Consider the following 22,155-nt stretch of genomic DNA (forward strand, 5'->3'; position numbering starts at 1 on the left):
TTAGTAAGTAATGAGATAATCGCGCTCACCTCCCCTACACGTGGCGACAAGAGGATGGGGTATTAGTTGTAATTCACTTTGTGTCAACAGACTGGAGAAACAGCACTGCTTCTGAGAATCAACAGCGATGGTGTAGGGGTAATTCCGTCCCACTATAATGTGATCTATGAGATAACCAGCTTAGAGGAAAGATTTGATCAGCTGAGGGTGAAGGGAAGCAGGGCTTGGTAGGTCTGTGGTGCCTCTGTAATTAATGCAATGTGATAGACCCAGAGTGTCAGGTGGTCTCCCCCAGTCTTCTTATTTGACTGTGGTGCCTATAGGCCTCCTCAATTCCAAGGCCCCCCTCCGCCCCATCAGCTTATATTTTCAAGGGGAGAGGGCTGCAGGGAGGGCATAGCCGCCTCGTAGGGAGTCCGCGTCGGGTAGAGACAGAGCCGCGCTGTCGCAGCACCGAAAGTGCGGTCCCGCGAGTCTCTCCGTCCGCGAGCGCCGGGTGTCAGTAGATGCTTCACGGGGCACCAACCTTGTTGTAGGAGGGTCTCAGAGGCCTCTCAGCAGGTGGTAAGGTGAGTCCAGGTGCTCCGGCGGTCGCGGGTAGCTCCGGTTCTCACGCTGTTCACGGAGCCTCCCGTCGGACCACACATGGAAATTTAGCCCGCGGCTCCGGCACCGGCCCCAACCCGCAAAGACCGTAAAAACGGTCTCCCAGCTCCGCGACCAGGCACTCAGGCAACCAGAGCCACAGGGGGAACTGTAGGGGTATGAAGGGGCCAGTAAATCCAACGGCAGCTGGTGTTTTCTGGATTTTTAGCAGGAGCTCTGATTTCCTGCTTCCAGCCGTCTCTCCAGTCAGGCCACGCCCCCCTCCTCACTATCTTTTATTCCAATTGCGCCAGTGGGACCGCTCCTCTGGATGCTAGAGGGAGCAGTCTCCTCCGGCACCGTAATTTCTTCACTATCATCCTCCGATTCCTCGTCCAGTCGGGCAAATTTGTTCGGGTTTTGGTAGTTCGGAGATGTCGAGCCTTCCCCTCTTTTTCTTCCTTCAAACTGTGACCCAGCTGGCTACCTGATCATCATCCTCTACTACCAGTGACCCCTCCCGCAACTCCTCCACCGTTCTGGCTAAACTTCGCTCGAGATTGTGAATCTCCCTCAGTTGCGTAACGGTTTGCTCTAGATCAGTTACCTGGGCTTCCAGGGCAACCGTTCGCACACACCTCGTGCAGATGTAATCACACTAGGCCGGTAGCTCCAGGTGTGCACACATCTTGCACGACATGCACTGAGTGAGGTCCCCAATCACAGCCCCTCCCATATTGTTTGTAAGGTCTAACTCCCGGTTACTCTCAAAGAAAAAGAAGCAAAAAGAGAAAGTAGAAGACAATCTCACTTATACAATAATTAAGCTGGCTTATACTTATCTATCTTTGTGCGGTTCTTGGTCCTTCACTTTTATGCAGCCGTAGTACTCCAGTGCCCCCTCTGAGTGGGACCTCTCCTGTGGCACCGATACTCCATTTAATGAGATTTAGTTTCTGGTCACTTCCAGCCAATCATGGGCTGGCTGCTCAGGTAAAAGGGGTCGGTTCAGGCTCAGACCTAGCCAGTACTTTATGTTTCTGTCCCAGTACAGGTGTCTTGGCTCTGCGCCCCCACAGGTTCACCAGTGTGCCTTTCCAGTGTCTCTAGAATTTCCTTTCCATGGAATGGTCACCTCAGCTGCCATTTGCTGCACAAGTGGTTACCCCGGTCTATTCTAGAATACTCCTTCAGTGTGCCTCAGTCACGCCTAACAATTATCTATTCTATAATACTCCTTCAGTGTGCCTCAGTCACGCCTAACAATTATCTATTCTATAATAGTCCTTCAGTGTGTCTGTCATGCCTAATAATTATCTATTCTATAATACTCCTTCAGTGTGCCTCAGTCACGCCTAACAATTATCTATTCTATAATACTCCTTCAGTGTGCCTCAGCCACGCCTAACAATGATCTATTCTATAATACTCCTTCAGTGTGCCTCAGCCACGTCTAACAATCATCAACTGTACAAGCTCTTTCAGTGTTCTTTAGCCACATCAATCTTTTTTATTATACAAACTCTTTCAATTAATGAATATTCTGCATTCAAGTCTTCTGGAATTCTTCATCTTTGTTCTTCAGATTTTTGCTCTTATATGTCTTTTCTTTAATAAAAGTATATGAAAAGAAACTACATTCATCCTCCTCGTTTTTGTGACATATGCATTATATATGCACCTACCTCTTATGATAATTCTTTCTTCTTAACATGCTCTTACCAAGATACTTGTTTGAGTTTTAGCGGAGACTTCTATATAGTTGCCTCTCGTTGTATGGATCGCCAGTCGCAAGCCTCTACTCCTTTTAGAGAAAATAAATGAGGTATCCCCTACCTCACCCCTACCTACACCTCATTAATGTGTGGTGTTTACACATCCCACTGATAGGGAATACACCTTTTATTCCTCACCCCACAAGTCATTCTGTAGAGTTGATTATCTTTTATTGTGTAACGCCCGTGTATGTAAAGCGAAATCCTCAGCTATTGAAGTTTTAAGCCTCACTGACCACTCATTAATTTGATTTACTATTAGCCCTTCTATTTCCTCTAGTACATTCTATTCCTGGTGCATCCCCGCATATTTAACATCTTCTATTAAATTTAAAGACTCCTCACAAACCTTTTGGAATAACTATGGTTTTACCAATGACGTACATTCCAGTAACGCCTTCTGTATTGGCAGGCAGCAATAGCTATTATGCGTGTGACATATTCTCCTGTACAGCTCATCATAATAGACACCAGTTGGAAAGTATATGTAAGGCGCAGATTGCACTGCAATGTCCACAGGTATCCACAGGATAACAATGGGATATGCCGGAGCAACAGCGGAAATTGCACTAAACGGTTACCAGCTTTCTGGCCTCCCAGGATGCATCGGGGCTTCACCATATAATCCCACCCACTAACTCAAATCAGTACTTTCCACAGCGATTAGGCAGGAGCATCAGGTAGAAATCTATTTAGGTGATAAGAACACACATGCACACCCTTCCATACAAGAGGGAAGATGTTTAGTGATTGTCAAGATCCTCAAATCAGGAGCGTCAGGGTGGGACCCCTGTGGATACTTCTGGACATAAGAGAAATTATGTTATCAATGGTAAGTTCTTACCATAACGTCTATTTCTCTGGCTGGGTCCACAGGTTATCCACAGGATAACATTGGGATTCTCAAAGCCAGTTTTAGTGGTGGGGACGCTCCTGATTACACAGGAGGACCTTTCGCCCGAAGTCTGCGTCATGAGAGGCAAAAGTATCCAAGGCATAATATCTAATGAATGTGTTTATGAAAGACCATCTGGCTGCCTTACAAATCTGTTCTGCTGATGCACCCAGTTGTGCTGCCCATAATGGACCTACCTTACATGTAGAGTGAGCAGAGACATTAGCCAAAGTAGGGAGATCTGCACGAGAATAAGCTACTGCTATTACCATTCTGAGCCATCTTGCCAGCGTCTGTTTACTAGCAGGCCATCCTCTTTTATGAAATCCGTAGAGGATGAAGAGAGAATCTGTTTTTCTGATGGCACTAGTACGATCTATGTAGATTCTTAAAGCTCGGACTACGTCCAGCGACGCTTCTCCCGCAGAAAGTTCCGATACCTAAAAAGCTGGGACTACAATCTCTTCATAAAGGTGAAACTTTGAAACCACCTTTGGAAGATAACCAGATCTAGTTCTGAGAACTGCTCTGTCTGGAAAAAAACTTAGGAAAGGAGACTTACACGATAACACTCTTCTAGCCGACGCCACTGCCAGTAGAAAAAGTACTTTAGCCGTTAACCATTTAAGATCTGATTTCTTCAGTGGTTCAAACGGAGGTCCCAGGAGGAATTTAAGAACTAAATTCAAATCCCAGGGAGCTGCAGGAGGAACAAATGGAGGTTGAATATGTACAACTCCCTGAAAGAAAGTATGTACATCCTGTAAATCAGCAATCTTTCGCTGAAACCATACAGTTAACGCTGATACTTGAACTCTCAAGGAAGCTACTTTCAAAACTTTATCCAATCCTGCTTGAAGGAAATCCAATATCCTGGATACTTTAAAAGATCTTGGATTTAAACTTTTTTCAGTACACCAATGAATATAGGCTTGCCATATACTATGATACACACGAGCTGAAGAAGACTTTCTTGCTCTAAGCATAGTTTGGATTACTTGTTTTGAAAATCCTCTAGCTTCTAGGATAGAGGTTTCAACAGCCATGCCGTCAAAGACAGACGATCCAGATGACTGTGACAACAAGGACCCTGCATTAGCAGATCTGGACATTCAGGGAGCAGTATCGGTGCTTCCACGGATATTCTCAGTAGATCTGTGTACCAATGCCTTCTTGGCCAAGCTGGAGCTATTAAAATTATTGCTCCCTTTGCTTGCTTTATTTTTCTCACTACTCTGGGTAACAGAGATATTGGAGAGAACAGATACGCCAGATGAAATTTCTATTCTACAGACAGTGCGTCTACAAGGACCGCTCCGGGATCCATTGTACTCGAACCGTACCTCAGAACTTTGTTGCTTAGACGAGACGCCATGAGGTCTATCTCTGGTAGACCCCATCTGTTCATTATTGTCTGAAACACTTCTGGGTGTAATGCCCATTCGGTTTCCTGAATGGTGTGTCAACTGAGAAAATCTGCTTCCCAGCTCAGTACACCTGGTAAAAACACTGCTGACAATGCTGGGAGATGGAATTCTGCCCATCTTAGAATGGGAGTTACTTCCTCCATCAATCTTTTGCTGAGTTCCTCCTTGATGATTGAGGTACGCTACTGCTGTCGCATTGACTGAGCGAATCTGGACCGGTCTTCCTTGCAGACTGTCCTTTGCCTGAACTATAAATGGCCCTTATTTCCAACAGATTTATTGGCAAGTGACTTTCCCTTATGGTCCATCTTCCCTGGAACCAAAGGCTTCCGAGTACCGCACCCCAGCCTTTCACACTGGCATCTGTTGTCAGGACTTGCCATTCTTTTATCCAAAAGGGTCTCCCCTTGTTTAAATGGTCTGTCTGTAGCCACCACGATAGAGACCTTTTTACGTTTACTGGAAACTTTATCATCTGCTTTTTTATCGTCTGATGATTTCCGTTCCATTTGGTCAGAATAAGGTGCTGTAAAGGTCTGGAGTGGAATTGCGCATATTCCCCCATGTCGAAGATTGATACCATCAGCCCCAGCAGTCGCATTGCTGCATGGACTGACATTACCTGGGTGTGCAACGTTTCCCAAGTCATGACCTGCACCTTGACCATCTTTTTCTCTGGTAAGAAAACTTTCTGTAGGTCTGAATCCAATATGGCCCCCAAATGAACCATCCTCTGTGACGGATTCAGACACGATTTTTCCCAATTTATGAGCCACCCGTGTCTCTGTAAACAAACTATTGTCTGTTGAAGATGGCTCAAAAGTAACTCCTGCGAATGTGCTAGGATTAACAGGTCGTCCAGGTATGGAAATATTCTTATCCCCCGCTTGCGGAGATAAGCTGCCATAACCACCATAATTTTGGTAAACACCCTGGGTGCTGTTGCTAGCCCGAAGGGCAAGGCTTGGAACTGAAAATGTTCCTGGAGGATGGCAAACCTGCGGTAACACTGATGAGACCGTGCTATAGGCACCTGTAGGTAAGCATCCTGTACATCCAGAGATACCATATAATCTCCCGGTTCCATAGCCAACATTATGGAGCATAATGTCTCCATTTGGAACCTTGGGATCCAAATTTATTTGTTTAACATTTTCAGATTGAGAATTGGTCGAAATTACCCATTTGGCTTCTGGATCAGAAATAGATTGGAGTAAAACCCCTGTCCCCTTTGTGATGGAGGTACTGGGACAATCACACCTGACTGCAGTAATTTTTGGACTGCTTCTTGCAGGGCATTGGCCTTCGACTCTATACGAGACTGCTGGTGCAAAACATTTTTTGAGGAGGCTGCCTCCTGAATGGGAACCCATACCCCTGAGATACCACCTTTTGCACCCAAGCATCTGTTGTCGACTGTTGCCATATGTGTGCAAAATGAAGGAATCGGCCCCCAACACTGGAATCCTCCAGGTGGAGGTCCATCTCTTCAGGCTGATGGTTTCTGTTCAATCTTGGAAGCTGGCTTTCTACTAGCCCATTGCTTCCTACCCCTGGCCGATCTATTGGACTGGGGTTGCTTAGACTCCTCTTTAGCTTTCGCCTATGCCTTGCCATTGAAATGGGCGAAACTTTGAACCCTTAGTCTTAGGGTTATAACTAGCCGGAAATCTGACCTTCTTTGATTCAGCCTCCGATTCTAGAATATCAGACAATTGTTTTCCAAACAATATATTACCAATGAAACGCAATGCTTCCAATTCTTTCTTGGATTCAGCATCTGCTTTCCAGGTACGTAGCCAAACTGCTCTACAAGCAGCTACTGTCAAGGCTGAAGCTTTAGAAGCAATTGTACCCATATCAATTGCTGCTTCTTCCAAGTATTGGGCAGATTGTCTTAAACCGCTTAAATGATACTCTTGCTCCCTATTAGGAGAAGAGAGGCTATTCTCTAGTTCCTCTATCCATTCGCCCATTGCCTTTTTCTATCCAGGCCGAAGCCATAGCAGGTCTTACCACTGCTACTACGAGTGAAAATATATTTTTCAAGAAGCTATCTACCCTTCTGTCAGTGACATCATTTAGTGAGGTAGATGACAGTGGTACAGCAGATTTATGCACAAGTCACAGTACATGTGCATCTACTTTTGGAGGAACTTCTCTTTTCAAACAATCCGCAGCTGGAAATGGATAATAAGAATCCCATCTTTTCGGAATCTTATACTTTTTTACTGGGCGTCGCCCAAGATTCTTCCATCATTTCCATCAGCTCATCTGACGCTGGGAATTCAGTTTTAACTGACTTTGTTTGTTTAAACACAGGTGCTTTAGACTTTGACATTGTTTTGGCTGGCACTTCCAAAGAGAGATCAGCCTTCACAGCATCAATAAGTTCAGCTACATCCTCTTAAGTAAAACTCTGCGACTGATCATCATACGGAGTATTTGAATATACTGTATCATCATCTGTTGTATCATCTTGTGTACTCTGCCACATAGACGCATCTGTCTTAGTCTTACCTGTCCCTTGGTTACTTGTAGAGGCTACTGGAACCAAGCCGTAGGACGGGAGCTGCATGTATGGGTTAATAGTGTAACCTAACCCCTGGGGTGGTGCTGCCGGAGTTAACCTGTCCGCTATTGAAGACAAAGTCTTTGCGAACATATTCCATGGTGGCTCTACTGGTTGTTGAACCAAATCCTGTTTTTTACTTTGCTGAAAAGCAAAACAGTTCGCACACAACCCCTCATCAGTGACCAACTGGCCTATACCAAATAAGTAGGTAAAAAGTAATTCAGCGCTAATAACTAGTTAGATGAATATTAAGAAATGTATTAATTAAGAACATACATCATTAGTTCCCGATATATTGACATATATTTTACTGTTGCAACAGATAATAATTCCCCTACTAATTCCAGCACGGGACAGCTAAACAAGTGAGAGAATCCCCATAATTTACGGAGTGCTAACCGATTGGCGGACTCACCACAGTGAACTGGTAACACTGTTTATCTATTTCCCCAGGATAAGGCATCTTGCTACATACCCAGCATTTCAAGAATTTTTTCCATAAATAAGCAGTGTTGATCTTGGCCCTATTTTTGGAACTTTTAACTTTTAGTTTTTGGTACCATTTTTTGATTTTTATCATTATTATCTGTTGCAACAGTAAAATATATGTCAATATATCGGGAACTAATGATGTATGTTCTTAATTAATACATTTCTTAATATTCATCTAACTAGTTATTAGCGCTGAATTACTTTTTACCTACTTGTTCTTTATAAAGGGTTTAACTAGCCCTTCCTATTCAGCAGCTTGAGGATCTACAACACCTGTCAGCGCCATCTCTACCTTGGTAGTTCAATTTCCACTATACCAAATTAACCCTGTTTTACAAGATAAACATGTTAGGGATGTAGGAGTGCATGATAAATTCTCCTCGTCACTTTTGCCGCTCACAGACATGGTAATAATCTGTTATTGACTACACAATTTGTGAATGAAAATCACCTATATATGTATATATAGAAGTGAGATCAATCTGACCACAACCGTGCACCTGAAGTGAGGGTCAGAACGGGACTGACGACATAAAAAAAAAAGTAAAATTTTCCTACTTTTCTAACTGTTTTTTTCAAACATAACATGCAGAAACAACAGTAATATACAGGTCTCGTATGCAGTATGTACTAAAAATAAGATTTTAAACCTACCGGTAATCCTTTTTCTCCTAGCCCGTAGAGGATGCTGGGGACTCCGTAAGGACCATGGGGTATAGACGGGCTCCGCAGGAGACATGGGCACTATAAAGAATTTTAGAATGTGTGTGCACTGGCTCCTCCCTCTATGCCCCTCCTCCAGACCTCAGTTAGAGAAACTGTGCCCAGAGGAGAAGGACAATACGAGGAAAATCTAAGGGCAAGATTCATACCAGCCCACACCATCCACACAGTACAACCTAGAACATACGCAACCAGTTAACAGTATGAACAAAACAGTATCAGCTAAAGACTGATCTCCACTGTAACATAACCCTTATGTAAGCAACAACAATACACAAGCCATGAAGATTTTGTCCGCACTGGGACGGGTGCCCAGCATCCTCTACGGACTAGGAGAAAAAGATTTACCGGTAGGTTTAAAATCTTATTTTCTCTTGCGTCCTAGAGGATGCTGGGGACTCCGTAAGGACCATGGGGTTTATACCAAAGCTCCAGACCGGGCTGGACAGTGCGGACAACTCTGCAGCACCGACTGAGCAAACGCAAGGTCCTCATCAGCCAGGGTACCAAACTTATAGAACTTTGCAAAAGTGTTTGAACCTGACCAGGTAGCAGCTCGGCAAAGCTGTAAAGCCGAGACGCCTCGGGCAGCCGCCCAAGAAGAGGCCCCCTTCTTAGTGGAATGGGCCTTTACCGAATTTGTTAACGGCAATCCTGCTGTAAATGAGCCTGCTGAATCGTGTTACAGATCCAGCGAGCAATAGTCTGCTTCGAAGCAGGAGTGCCAACTTTGTTGGCTGCATACAGGACAAACAGTGTTTCTGTTTTTGTTTTCCTAACTCGAGCCGTCCTGGCTACATAGATTTTTAAGGCCCTGACTACATCCAGGGACTTGGAATCCTCCAAGTCACTCGTAGCCACAGGCACCACAATAGCTTGGTTCATATGAAATGAAGAAACCACCTTAGGCAAAAACTGAGGACGAGTCCCCAACTCTGCTCTATCCACATGGAAGGTCAAATAGGGGCTTTTGTGAGACAAGGCCGCAATTCGGACACCCGCCTTGCAGATGCCAAGGCCAACAACATGACCACCTTCCAAGTGAGACATTTTAATTTAACCGTTTGAAGAGGTTCAAACCAGTGAGACTTCAGAAACCGTAACACCACGTTAAGGTGCCACTGGGGGCACAAAAGGAGGCTGGATGTGCAGCACTCCTTTTACAAAAGTCTGGACTTCTGGGAGAGAAGCCAATTCCTTCTGAAAGAAAATAGACAGGGCCGAAATCTGTACCTTAATGGAGCCTAAGTTTAGGCCCATATCCACTCCTGTCTGTAGATGGAAATCTTACGTAGGAGCATTCTTGGCTTCACACCAAGAAACATACTTCCTCCAGATACGGTGATAATGTTTTGCCGTCACTTCCTTCCTAGCCTTTATCAGAGTAGGGATGACTTCCTCCGGAATACCTTTCCCAGCTAGGATTCGGCGTTCAAGCGCCATGCCGTCAAACGTAACTGCGGTAAGTCTTGGAAAACACAGGTCCCCTGTTGTAACAGGTCCTCCCTGAGAGGAAGAGGTCAGGGATCCCCTGTGAGCATCTCCTGAAGATCTGAATACCAGGCCCTTCGATGCCAATCTGGAACAATGAGTATTGTTTTTACTTTTTTGTCGTATGATTCTCAATATTTTTTAGATGAGAGGAAGAGGGGGGAACACATAGACCGACTGAAACACCCAAGGTGTCACCAGGGCGTCCACCGCTACTGCCTGAGGGTCCATTGACCTGGCACAATACCTCCAAAGCCTCTTGTTGAGGCGTGACGCCATCATGTCTATGTGAGGAATTCCCCAAAGACTTGTTATCTCTGTAAAAACTTCTTGATGAAGTCCCCACTCTCCTGGATGGAGATCGTGTCTGCTGAGGAAGTCTGCTTCCCAGTTGTCCACTCCCGGAATGAAGACTGCTGACAGAGCGCTTATGTGATTTTCCGCCCAGCGAAGAATCCTGGTGGCTTCTGCCATTGCCACTCTGCTCTTTGTCCCGCCTTGGCGGTTTACATGAGCCACGGCTGTGACATTGTCTGATTGAATCAGAACCGGTAGGTCGAGAAGAAGATCATCCGCTTGTCATAGGCCGTTGTATATAGCCCTCAATTCCAGTATGTTGATGTGTAGACAAGCCTCTTGGCTTGACCATAGCCACTGAAAATGTCTTCCTTGTGTGACTGCTCCCCATCCTCAGAGGCTCGCGTCCGTGGTCACCAGAACCCAGTCCTGAATGCCAAACCTGCGACCCTCTAGAAGGTGAGCACTTTGCAGCCACAACAGGAGAGACACCCTGGCCCGGGGGGGACAGGCTTATCTTCTGATGTATTAGTAGATGGGACCCGGACCACTTGTCCAGGAGGTCCCACTGAAACGTCCTTGTATGAAACCTGCCGAAGGGGATGGCCTCATAGGCTGCCACCATTTTCCCCAGAACACGAGTGCATTGATGAACAGACACACTTTTTGGTTTTAGCAAGTCTCTGACCATATTCTGGAGGTCCTGGGCTTTTTCCATCGGGAGAAAACCCCTCTTCTGCTCCGTGTCCAGAATCATTCCTAGAAATGATAGTCGAGTCGTTGGAATCAACTGTGACTTTGAAAGATTGAGAATCCAACCGTGTTGTTGTAGCACTCTCAGTGAGAGCGACACGCTCTTCTGCAATTGATCTCTCGATCTCGCTCTTATCAGGAGATCGTCCAAGTATGGGATAATTGTGACTCCCTTCCTGCGCAGGAGCACCATCATCTCCGCCATCACCTTGGTGAAAATCCTTGGGGCCGTGGAAAGCCCAAACGGCAACGTCTGAAACTGGTAATGACAGTACTGTACAGCGAATCTCAGGTACGCCTGATGAGGATATATGGGGACATGAAAGTATGCATCCTTTATGTCGAGTGACACTATAAAATCCCCCATTCCATACTGGAGATCCCAGCCCGGAGTGATTCCATCTTGAATTTGAACTCTCTCAAGTACAGGTTTAGGGATTTTAGATTTAAAATGGGTCTGACCGAACCATCGGGCTTTGGGACCACGAACAGAGTCGAATAGTACCCTTTCCCCCATTGGACTAGGGGAACCTTGACAATCACTTGCTGTTGATACAGCTTTTGAATTGCAGCGAACACTACTTCCCTCTCTGGGGGAGAAGCTGGCAAGGCCGACTTGAGAAATCGGTGAGGGGGCACCTCTTCGAATTCCAGTTTGTAGCCTTGGGATACAATATCCATCACCCAAGGATCCACGTCTGACAGAACCCAGACCTGGCTAAAGAGTCGAAGACGTGCCCCCAACGGTGCGGACTCCCTCAGTGGAGCCCCAGCATCATGCGGTGGATTTAGTAGAAGCTGGGGAGGACTTCTGCTCCTGGGAACTAGCCGGAGCAGGTGCTCTTTTTCCTCTATCCTTACCTCTGGCGAGGAAAGATGAGCCCCGACCTCTTCTGGACTTATGCGACCGAAAGGACTGCATCTGACATTGTGGAGTTTTCTTTTTCTGCGGGGGAACAAAAGAATAAAAGGTAGCTTTACCTGCGGTAGCTGTGGCAACCAGGTCCGCGAGACCTTTCCCAAACAAAACTTCACCTTCGTATGGCAAAACCTCCATATGCTTCTTTGAGTCGGCATCACCCGTCCATTGGCGGGTCTACAGGGCTCGCCTAGCAGAAATTGCCATGGCGTTGGCTCTCAAACCCAGCAGCCCAACGTCTCTTTGAGCGTCCCTCATATATAAGACTGCGTCTTTAATGTGGCCTAAGGTCAATAAAATGGTATCCCTATCTAGGGTATCAAGGTCAGCTGATAAGGTATCTGTCCAAGCTGCAACTGCACTACACACCCATGCCGATGCTATTGCCGGTCTGAGCAAAGCACCTGTATGCGCATAGACTTTCAAGTAGTTTCCTGCCTGCGATCAGCAGGATCCTTGAGGGCTGCCGTGTCCGGAGACGGTAGCGCCACTTTCTTGGACAGGCGTATTAAAGCCTTGTCCACCCTGGGTGAGGATTCCCAACGTACCCTGTCCTGTGCAGGGAAAGGATACACCACAAGAATCCTCTTGGTAATCTGCAGTTTTTTATCTGGAGTTTCTCAAGCTTTTTCAAATAACTTGTTAAGCTCATGGGATGAGGGAAAGGTTACCTCAGGTTTCTTTTCCTTAAACATGCATACCCTCGTGTCAGGGACAGAGGGGTCATCTGTGATATGCAAAACATATTTTATTGCAACAATCATATAATGAATACTTTTGGCCACCCTTGGGTGTAACCTCGCATCATCGTAGTTGACACTGGAGTCAGAATCCGTGTCGGTATCAGTGTCTGCTATTTGGGATAGGGGACGTTTCTGAGACCCAGAAGGGCCTGGTGACCCAGCCGAAGCCATGGATTGACTCCCTGCTTTTTCCCTGGACTCTTAGTCCAATCTCTTATGTAATAAGGTCACATTTGCATTTAAAACATTCCACATGTCCATCCAATCATAAGTCGGCATTGCCGACGGAGACACCACAATCATCTGCTCCTCCTCCTCCTTAGCTGAGCTTTCCGCATCAGACATGCCGACACACTCATACCGACACCCCCACACACACAGGGATAATAGTTATAAGGTGACAGTTCTCCAAGAAGGCCCTTTGGAGAGACAGAGAGAGAGAGTATGCCAGCAAACACCCAGCGCCAACTGACACTGGAAAATAAACTCCCAGATAATAGCGCTTTTTTATATTACTCACTGTGTTAATACACTCACTGAGCCTTACAAGTGCCCCCCCTCCTATTTTCAGCCCTGTGTCACAGTTTTCAGCAGGGGAGATACCAGGGAGCCAGCTTCTCTGCAGATCTCTGTGGAGAAAATGGCGCTGGTTAGTGCTGAAGGACCAAGCTCCGCCCCCTCCATCGGTGGGCTTCGGTCCCGCTCAATCTCAAAACTGGCGGGTGATTTAAAGAATTACTGCCTCCTCAGTGCCTACAATAATGCAAAATATAGAGGTTATTATTGCTGCCCAGGGTGCCCCCCCTGCGCCCTGCACCCATCAGTGCCCGCTAGTGTGTGTAGTGTGTGGGAGCAATGGCGCGCAGCATTACCGCTGCATGCTTACCTCAGTGAAGATCAGAAGTCTTCTGCCGCCTTGAAGTCTTCTTTTCTTCTTATACTCACCTGGCTTCAATCTTCCGGCTCTGTGAGGAGGACGGCGGCGCGGCTCTGGGACGAACAGCAGGGGTGAGACCTGCGTTCCGACTCCTTCTGGAGCTAATGGTGTCCAGTAGCCTAAGAAGCAGAGCCTATCACTTAAGTAGGTCTGCTTCTCTCTCCTCAGTCCCACGATGCAGGGAGCCTGTTGCCAGCAGTGCTCCCTGAAAATAAAAAACCTAACAAAATTATTTTTCAGAGAAACTCAGAAGAGCTCCCCTGTAGTGCACCCAATCTCCTCTGGGCACAGGATCTAACTGAGGTCTGGAGGAGGGGCATAGAGGGAGGAGCCAGTGCACACCCATTCTAAAGTTCTTTAGAGTGCCCATGTCTCCTGCGGAGCCCGTCTATACCCCATGGTCCTTACGGAGTCCCCAGCATCCTCTAGGACGTAAGAGAAATTAACAATTCATACTAACAAGTAGAGAGAATTTTTAGTACTGTATACCCTTCCTCCATAGAGCGGGTTACAGGGAGACTCACCACACTTCCATATCCAAACAAATACGCTGGCAAGATGCTGTGTGGATTCAGACGCTACTGGTGTACACTGCCGTTCTGATAACTGATGCAAGACACGGACGCTCACAAACGGACATGGACGCTCAGTGAAATACCATGTGTATGCAGATGCTTACGGCCTGCAACTCGCTCTGGCAATCTCTAGTGTACACAACCGCGGCGTCTAAGCTGCGACCGAGTACCCTCGTGGTAGCGTCTGAGACGGAAGTGAGGTCATTCAGTTCATGGACGGGAGACGTGCGGAAACTGGTCATGAACTTGGGGGAGGGGCAGCCAGGAGAGCATCTGATTCCCCCCCGTTGACTTTAACTTTAAGGATCGCGGCCTCAAAATAGTCCTGGCGCCCATGATTCCTAGAGCGTAGCGCTGTCGCACCAGAGAGTGTTCGGCGCATCAACACAGTTTGTAGTTTCCACCAAAAGCAGTGTAGCTGTGTCCTGACCCCTCTAGTAAGAGGACGTCCATAAACTCACCGTCTCCCCATGCTCCGGCCACAGCCTGGTAACGTCTGCTGGACCTGCTAGAACATCCGACACAAACGCCCATCGAGACAGCACTGTACCGCGAAGGTAAGCGTTGTTGTGACCCGGTGGGGAGTTGTTGGAGCGACTCTTTCCAGTATGCGTTTAAGACGCTGTTAAGAAAAGTCGCTCAAAAAAAAAACATAGTAAGACTATAAAAATAACATAATAAAAGCTTCAGGCTGCTTTATTAACAGCAGCCCTGTGACCATGGTCCGGCTCCTGCAGCACCAAACAAAAAACTGATTTGACTTAGTCAGTGGGCGGGATTATATGGTGAAGCCCCGATGCATCCTGGGAGGCCAGAAAGCTCGTGACCGTTTGGTGCCATTTTCGCTGTCGCTCTGGCATATCCCAATGTTATCCTGTGGATAACCTGTGGACCCAGCCAGAGAATAAAGGACTTAAACACGGTCAGTCCCTGAAACTGGATGGTCTTACTGGGGAATTCTACAAACTTTTGCCATCCTCTCTGGTTGCTCTGCTTACAGCATTTTTCAATTATATCTTAGGTGGTCATACTACTCCATATTTCAATTATGTAGTTTTAAAAGTCCTGCCTAAGCCTTGTAGAGATCCCTCACTGCCAGGTTCTTATCGCCCGATCTCGCTACTTAATGCCGACTATAAACTTTTTACAAAAAATTCTAGCTGAACAATTTAAACATATAGTTCCATCTCTAGCACATAGCGACCAGACAGGCGTTTTTGGGGGAAGAAACTCTTTTTCCAATATATGGAAGGATGTATCTACATTTTGATAATATACAGGATGACACTCTTAATGTCCTTTTATCACTTGACGCTGAGAAGTAACTTGACCTGGTAGTGAGGGATCATCTTTTCGAAACCCTACGCTGTTATGGCTTTCCCCTTCAAATGATCCTCCTAAATATTCTTTACTCTTCTTCCATTTCCAGAATACTAATAATTTTATGTCAAAATATTTTACCATTTATAGAGGCACTCAGAAAGGTTGCCCACTCTCCACTCTGTTATTCACCTTGGTTTTGGAACATTTCACCATCTCTATTCACTCCAACACACTAGTCCATGGTATTTGTTCAAGTAACCAAGAATTGAAGCTGTCTCTCTTCGCGGACAACATGCTGCTTTTTGTATCCAGCCCTGCTGTTTCCATACCTGCTATATTAAACAAAATTAACAATTTTCACTCTTTTGCAAGATATAAAACGAAATGACAAAAATCTGAGGTCCTCCCGCTTACAAGGCATGATTTACATCTGCAATGTCCCCTCCTGAGTAGCACTTTGTGTGTAAATTTATCTAAATTGAAATAATTAGTTATTTTTATTACCCCCTTCCATTTATAAAATGTATTCTGACAACTTCTCCATGGTCATTGATAGGATTATCCAGTCTACTCTGCACTGGATGAATCTGCCTCTGTTATTGATAGGAAGGACAGCAAAGGTTACACATATTTTATTTCCTAAACTTGATTATCCTTTACAAATGCTCCCTCTGGTGCTTTCAAGATTCAGAGGAACTAGAGGAGGCTGGAATAAATCCCAGCAAAAATATAAGAACATGAGGAATAAAGGTGTATATAATATATCCTCAAAAACTCTTAGTGAAAGCGAGAAAGCACTTATTTCAAAGGGACTGAAATTTGCCTCCTCAAAAGAACCTGAACTATTTGAATTATTTATAGAGCTCAAGACACACCTGAGATTTATGAAGAAAGAGCTACTTCTTTAATAAGAACATGAAGAGAAATGGAGAAGTTGTGTTACCCTTTCTGCTAGATAGCCAAGATCAAGGAGCATTAGATATACTAAATGAACTCTGCACTGAACAAGAACCTACCCAAGATATTGCTTATGATGTGAATTCTACTAAATCCAGATTTAAAAATAAATCCGAATTCTATACGACCCAACAAAAAAGTGGTTATATTGAAACTTTTTATGCGGCTACTCTTAGTGATTTTAGAAAATGATGTACCTCTACCAATAAATATAAACAAAAGTATAATTTACATCCAAATGAAAGAAAAGCACTTAAAACCCTAAAGGATGATGATTCGATCATAATAAAGACAGCAGATAAGGGCGGCGGCGGCATAGATATACAAGACAAAAGTGACTACATCAGTGAGGCCACTAGAGAAATGAATAATTCCAAGTTCCACACCATACTTCCCAAAGATCCTACAGTGGAACATCTGAGTTAACAAAAACTTTTACTTGATGATGCACTACAAAAGGGGCGGTGTCAAAGAACAAATATAATTTTTTAATTCACATCCTATTATCCCCACATACTATCACTTACCTAAAATATACAAATCTCGTTCTTCACCTCCTGGGCATCCTATAATTTCTGGAGTGGGATCCTTAACCACAAATTTATCTGCATCTACCTCACATTATTAGATTAAAATCGACTATTAGACTCGACTCACTTTATCAACCTTATTAAATACATGAAATGGAAAACTGATTATGTATTTTTGACTTATGATGTCAAGTCTCTATATACAATATACCACACATAGGAGGCATTAATGCAGTTAAGAATTATTTGATTCCTGATGATAATTTTACTTTAGCACTGAGTAACTTTATTCTTGATTCAGTTCACTTTATACTTTTGATTCCAAATTTTATTTACAGAAGCACGGTACTGCCATGGGCACCAGATTCACCCCAAGTTTTGACAATCTATATATGGGACTCTTTGAAAAGACTTATGTCTGGGAGGGACAGTTTGAGGCGAATCTGGTGATCTATGGTCGGTACATTGATGACATGTTCTTTATTTGGGAAGCTGATGGGTTTTCCACACAATTGTTTATTCATTATTTAAATTACAACACCTTTGGATTGATATTTACGAGCACTATGCACCCCACAAGAATATTCTTGGACATCGCCCTCCAAGTAGAAGGGAACTGTTTAATTACCTACACAGAAAAAAATATGTTGATTGCAGTAAGCTTAACTTTAACAGATGTCATTACAAACCATGGCTATTGAACATTCCAAAGAGCCAATACCTAAGAATACCTAAGAATGTGGCTAAGAGACGGCAAATTCATCAAAGTTTAATAAATACTTCTTGGTATTTGCTACGCCTAAAAGATAACGATCCACCTATTGAGACCAATGTCACACCTGATTGATTGCAATATGTAATCAGAAACAGGGTAGGGCGCTACAGGGATGGGGGGGGGATTAATGGGTGAGAGAGTGTTAGTTTATTTTATGATTTGTTTTCCTATCATTTTCATTGTGAACTGCTATTCACGGATATAGTTTGTGCATCATAAATAATTCTGACGTTTCCTGAATTGTGTAACTGATTTTGACACTCTAATTTCTACGAACACAGATTTTTCTATAATATTCGATGAACATTTAAGCTGTGCTATTGTCTGTTCGATTACTCTCCTCATCTTATATAAGTACTAGACACTTGACATTGTTAGCCACACAACTGTTATTTTTATGTCTTCTTGGCATATATTATCTGAATGAGTTTGTACAATCATATTGCTCTGCACAATCTTTATTGTATGTCATACAATGCCTCAATAAAAACAATTTTGAAAAAAAAATCTTGCTACTATGGATAGCTGGATTTGTTCTCATACTATCATTAAATGATGTTATAACTGTGGTAAGACCAAATGTATTACGTGTAGTCACATTTTGAACAGAACGCTGGATTTGAATCTAGTTCACTTGGACATAGTTTTAAGATCAAAAAACTTCATCAACTGTCATAGTTCGTTTGTTGTTTATAAAAACACTTGTGTATGTGGGGCACAGTATATAGGAAGAACCCGCACACTGAATCTGATGTTCCTAGAACAGGATCCTGAATAGTGACAGAAATTGTGTACAGATCGTGAGCGCAATGAAGACGTTTTTAAGGAGGCCTCTGACGTCAGCGATGACCACTTCCAGCGGTTGTGTCACAGGAATTGTGTATGACCTTGCCTTGCGCAGATAGGAAACATCAACGATGTTCCGATAATTGTGTATGGTTTTGTGATCAGCCCGCATTTTGCGATGCATTCGCAATTTCTGCAACGGGTGTTTTCAAAATCTTTCTCTAATGGGCAAAACCATGTGCACTGCAGGGGGGGGGGCAAATGTAACATGTGCAGAGAGAGTTAGATTTGGGTGGGTTATATTGTTTCTGTGCAGGTTAAATACTGTCTGCTTTATTTTTATAGTGCAGTTTAGATTTCTGTTTGAACAAATGCCACCCACACCTAACTCTCTCTGCACGTTACATATGCCCCACCTGCGGTGCACATGGATTTTCCAATTAGAGGAAGATTTTTCTTTTGCGATCAACCTTGAATCAGGCCCATAGACGGTTATATAACACAATGGTCTGTTATTGTTTTGGAGAGAGGTGCCGATATCTACTGCCAGAAACAAACTGGGGCTCCTATTTGGATTCGGCAGTTGTAAACTTGCAAGCGTACGTGACAGGAAGGGAGGGTGGAGGAGGGCGCAAGGATACGACACACAAGGACATGCTGTGAGTCAGGGGGCGTGGACTTGCTGCAGGCCGCCATTTCCATGGAGATGCACACTTTGCGCAGTGGGGACGGCTAAACCAGACAGCCAGAGGGTGTGTCCTTCTCATCCCTCTGTGGAACCGGACAAACCCACCAGCCCATCAGCCTTTCTGGAATATGCCAGAAGTGCCAGATGGGCAGTCCGGCCCTGTTTAGTGCAATAAAGAAATACTGTAAGTTTCATCTGAGTGATCTTTTCCAGTCTTATATTAATGACACACATTCCAATTATCTGCAGATGGGTAACAGTGTCACTGTGTGACTGGAGTGTAGCTACAACCCTGTTGTGTATCAGATCTTTGTAATGCTTTACTCCTGTGTGATTTCTGATGTTTAACAAGATACGATTTGTCTGAAAAACATTTCCCACACTCAGAGCATGGAAATGGTTTCTCACCTGTGTGACTTCTCTGATGTCTAACAAGTTCTGATTTCCACAGAAAACATTTCCCACACTCAGAGCATGGAAATGTATTCTCACCTGTGTGAATTCTCTGATGTCTAACAAGATCTGATTTACACAGAAAACATTTCCCACACTCAGAGCATGGAAATGGTTTCTCACCTGTGTGACTTCTCTGATGTCTAACAAGACGTGATTTGAGTGGAAAACATTTCTCACACTCAGAGCATGGAAATGGTTTCTCACCTATGTGACTTTTCTGATGTCTAACAAGTTCTGATTGGCCTGAAAAACATTTTCCACACTCAGAGCATGGAAATGGTTTCACACCTGTGTGAATTCTCTGATGTCTAACAAGCTGTGATTTAAGTGCACAACTTTTCCCACACTCAGAGCATGGAAATGGTTTCTCATCTGTGTGACTTATCTGATGTCTAAGAAGATCTGATTTAAGTGGAAAACATTTCCCACACTCAGAGCATGGAAATGGTTTCTCACCTGTGTGTCTTCTCTGGTGTATAACAAGATCTGATTTGCATGAAAAACATTTCCCACACTCAGAACATGGAAATGGTTTCACACCTGTGTGACTTCTCTGATGTCTAACAAGACGTGATTTGAGTGTAAAACTTTTCCCACACTCAGAGCATAGAAGTAGTTTCTCACCTGTGTGACTTCTCTGATGTATAACAAGCAGTGATTTGTGTGCAAAACTTTTTCCACACTCAGAGCATGGAAATGGTTTCTCACCTGTGTGACTTCTCTGATGTCTAGCAAGATCTGATTTATGTAAAAAACATTTCCCACATTCAGAGCATGAAAATGATTTCTCACCTGTGTGATTTTTCTGATGTCTAACAAGCAGTGATTTGTGTGCAAAACATTTCCCACATTCAGAGCATGGAAATGGTTTCTCACCTGTGTGACTTTTCTGATGTGTAACAAGACATGATTTGAGTGTAAAACTTTTCCCACACTCAGAGCATGGAAATGGTCTCTCACTTGTGTGACTTCTCTGATGTATAACAAGTTTTGATTTGAATGAAAAATATTTCCCACACTCAGAACAGGGAAATATTTTATCACGTGTATGAGCTGCATGATGTGTAATAAAATCTGAGGTATCAGATGAACAGTCATCGCGATTAGAGGGATCGGATGAAGTACCAGCACTGTGAGGTACTGGATGTATAGTTAAAGTAATGGGGATGTCTCCTGGGGAATCCTGTGTGATGTTATCTTCTATTTTACTATCTGCAGACAAGATGAGATCTCGCTCCAAGGAATTCCTGCTTGTGCCTCCATCTGCTGAAAATAATATAACTATTACTATTACTATGCACAGTTCTATATACAGTGCACACATATTACTCCGCTCTACAGAGAATAACAAGAAAATCACAGTATTCCCTGCCCCAGTGGAGCTAACAATCTATATTCCACATGACACACTAGGGTTCATATGTGTCAGAAGCCAATTAAACTACCAGTATGATTTTTGCAGAGGTGTAGATACAAACTCCACACATATATAACCTTGGTTGGGAACTGAAGTCATGACTAATACTGCGAGACAACACTGCTCACCACTACATCACCGTGTCACTATTATGAATAATGTTTAGTTGTTACATTTCAGCTTAAAAACTAGGACTACATTATTACAGTTATAAATGTACAAACATCAAATAAGACTCTCAGAAAACAGATAAAATATTGTCTTCTGCTGCCACAACTACAGATGTCATAGCCCCGGGATGTAGTCAATTTACCTACAACCAAAATTCCCACTGTCAAAATACGGACAACCATTGACCGATGGTCAAAATACCGACATGGTCAAAATATCGGCATTAAAAATGCCCATAGGTCACAAAATCGACAAGTTTTTCATGCTTTTTTTTCATTGAAACCGACTTGTTCATACTTTACCATCCCAGTGGACATGGAGGGGGAATAATATGATTTTAACTACCTACTGGTAAATCCTTTTCTAGTAGTCCATAGAGGATACTGGGGTCCACATTAGTAACATGGGGTATAGACGGGTACACTAGAAGACTTGGGCACTTTAAGAATTTAACAGTGTGCGCTGGCTCCTCCCTCTATGCCCCTCCTACCAGACTCAGTCTAGAAAATGTGCCCGAGGAGATGAACATACTCTGAGAGAAGGATTTAAAAGGCTAGTGGTGAGAATAAAACCAGCACACACAAGAGGAAGGCCATGCTAACCAAACTCTATGGACTACGAGAAAATAATTTACCGGTAGGTAATTAAAATCCTATTTTCTCTTACATCCTAGAGGATTCTGGGGTCCACATTAGTACCATGGGGATGTACCAAAGCTCCCAAACCGGGTGGGAGAGTGCTGAGGTCCCTGCAGAACTGATTGACCAAACTGACGGTCCTCAGCGGCCAAAGTATCGAACTTGTAGAACTTAGCAAACGTGTTCAATCATGATTAAGTAGCTGCTTGACAGAGCTGTAAAGGCGA

General features: G+C 44.1%; 1 protein-coding gene across 1 annotated transcript in view; it reads right to left on the reverse strand.

Moving 5' to 3' along the window:
• LOC135057127 (uncharacterized) overlaps window positions 1-22,155 on the reverse strand; it is a 166,580-nt gene that overhangs the window by 124,522 nt on the left and 19,903 nt on the right. The window contains exon 5 of the mRNA XM_063963023.1: window positions 19,513-20,968. Coding sequence (XP_063819093.1) covers window positions 19,513-20,968 — 1,456 coding nt within the window. The remainder of the gene's footprint in view (window positions 1-19,512; window positions 20,969-22,155) is intronic.

This window comes from Pseudophryne corroboree, chromosome 3 (assembly GCF_028390025.1).
Source record: "Pseudophryne corroboree isolate aPseCor3 chromosome 3, aPseCor3.hap2, whole genome shotgun sequence".
Lineage (NCBI taxonomy): Eukaryota > Metazoa > Chordata > Amphibia > Anura > Myobatrachidae > Pseudophryne > Pseudophryne corroboree.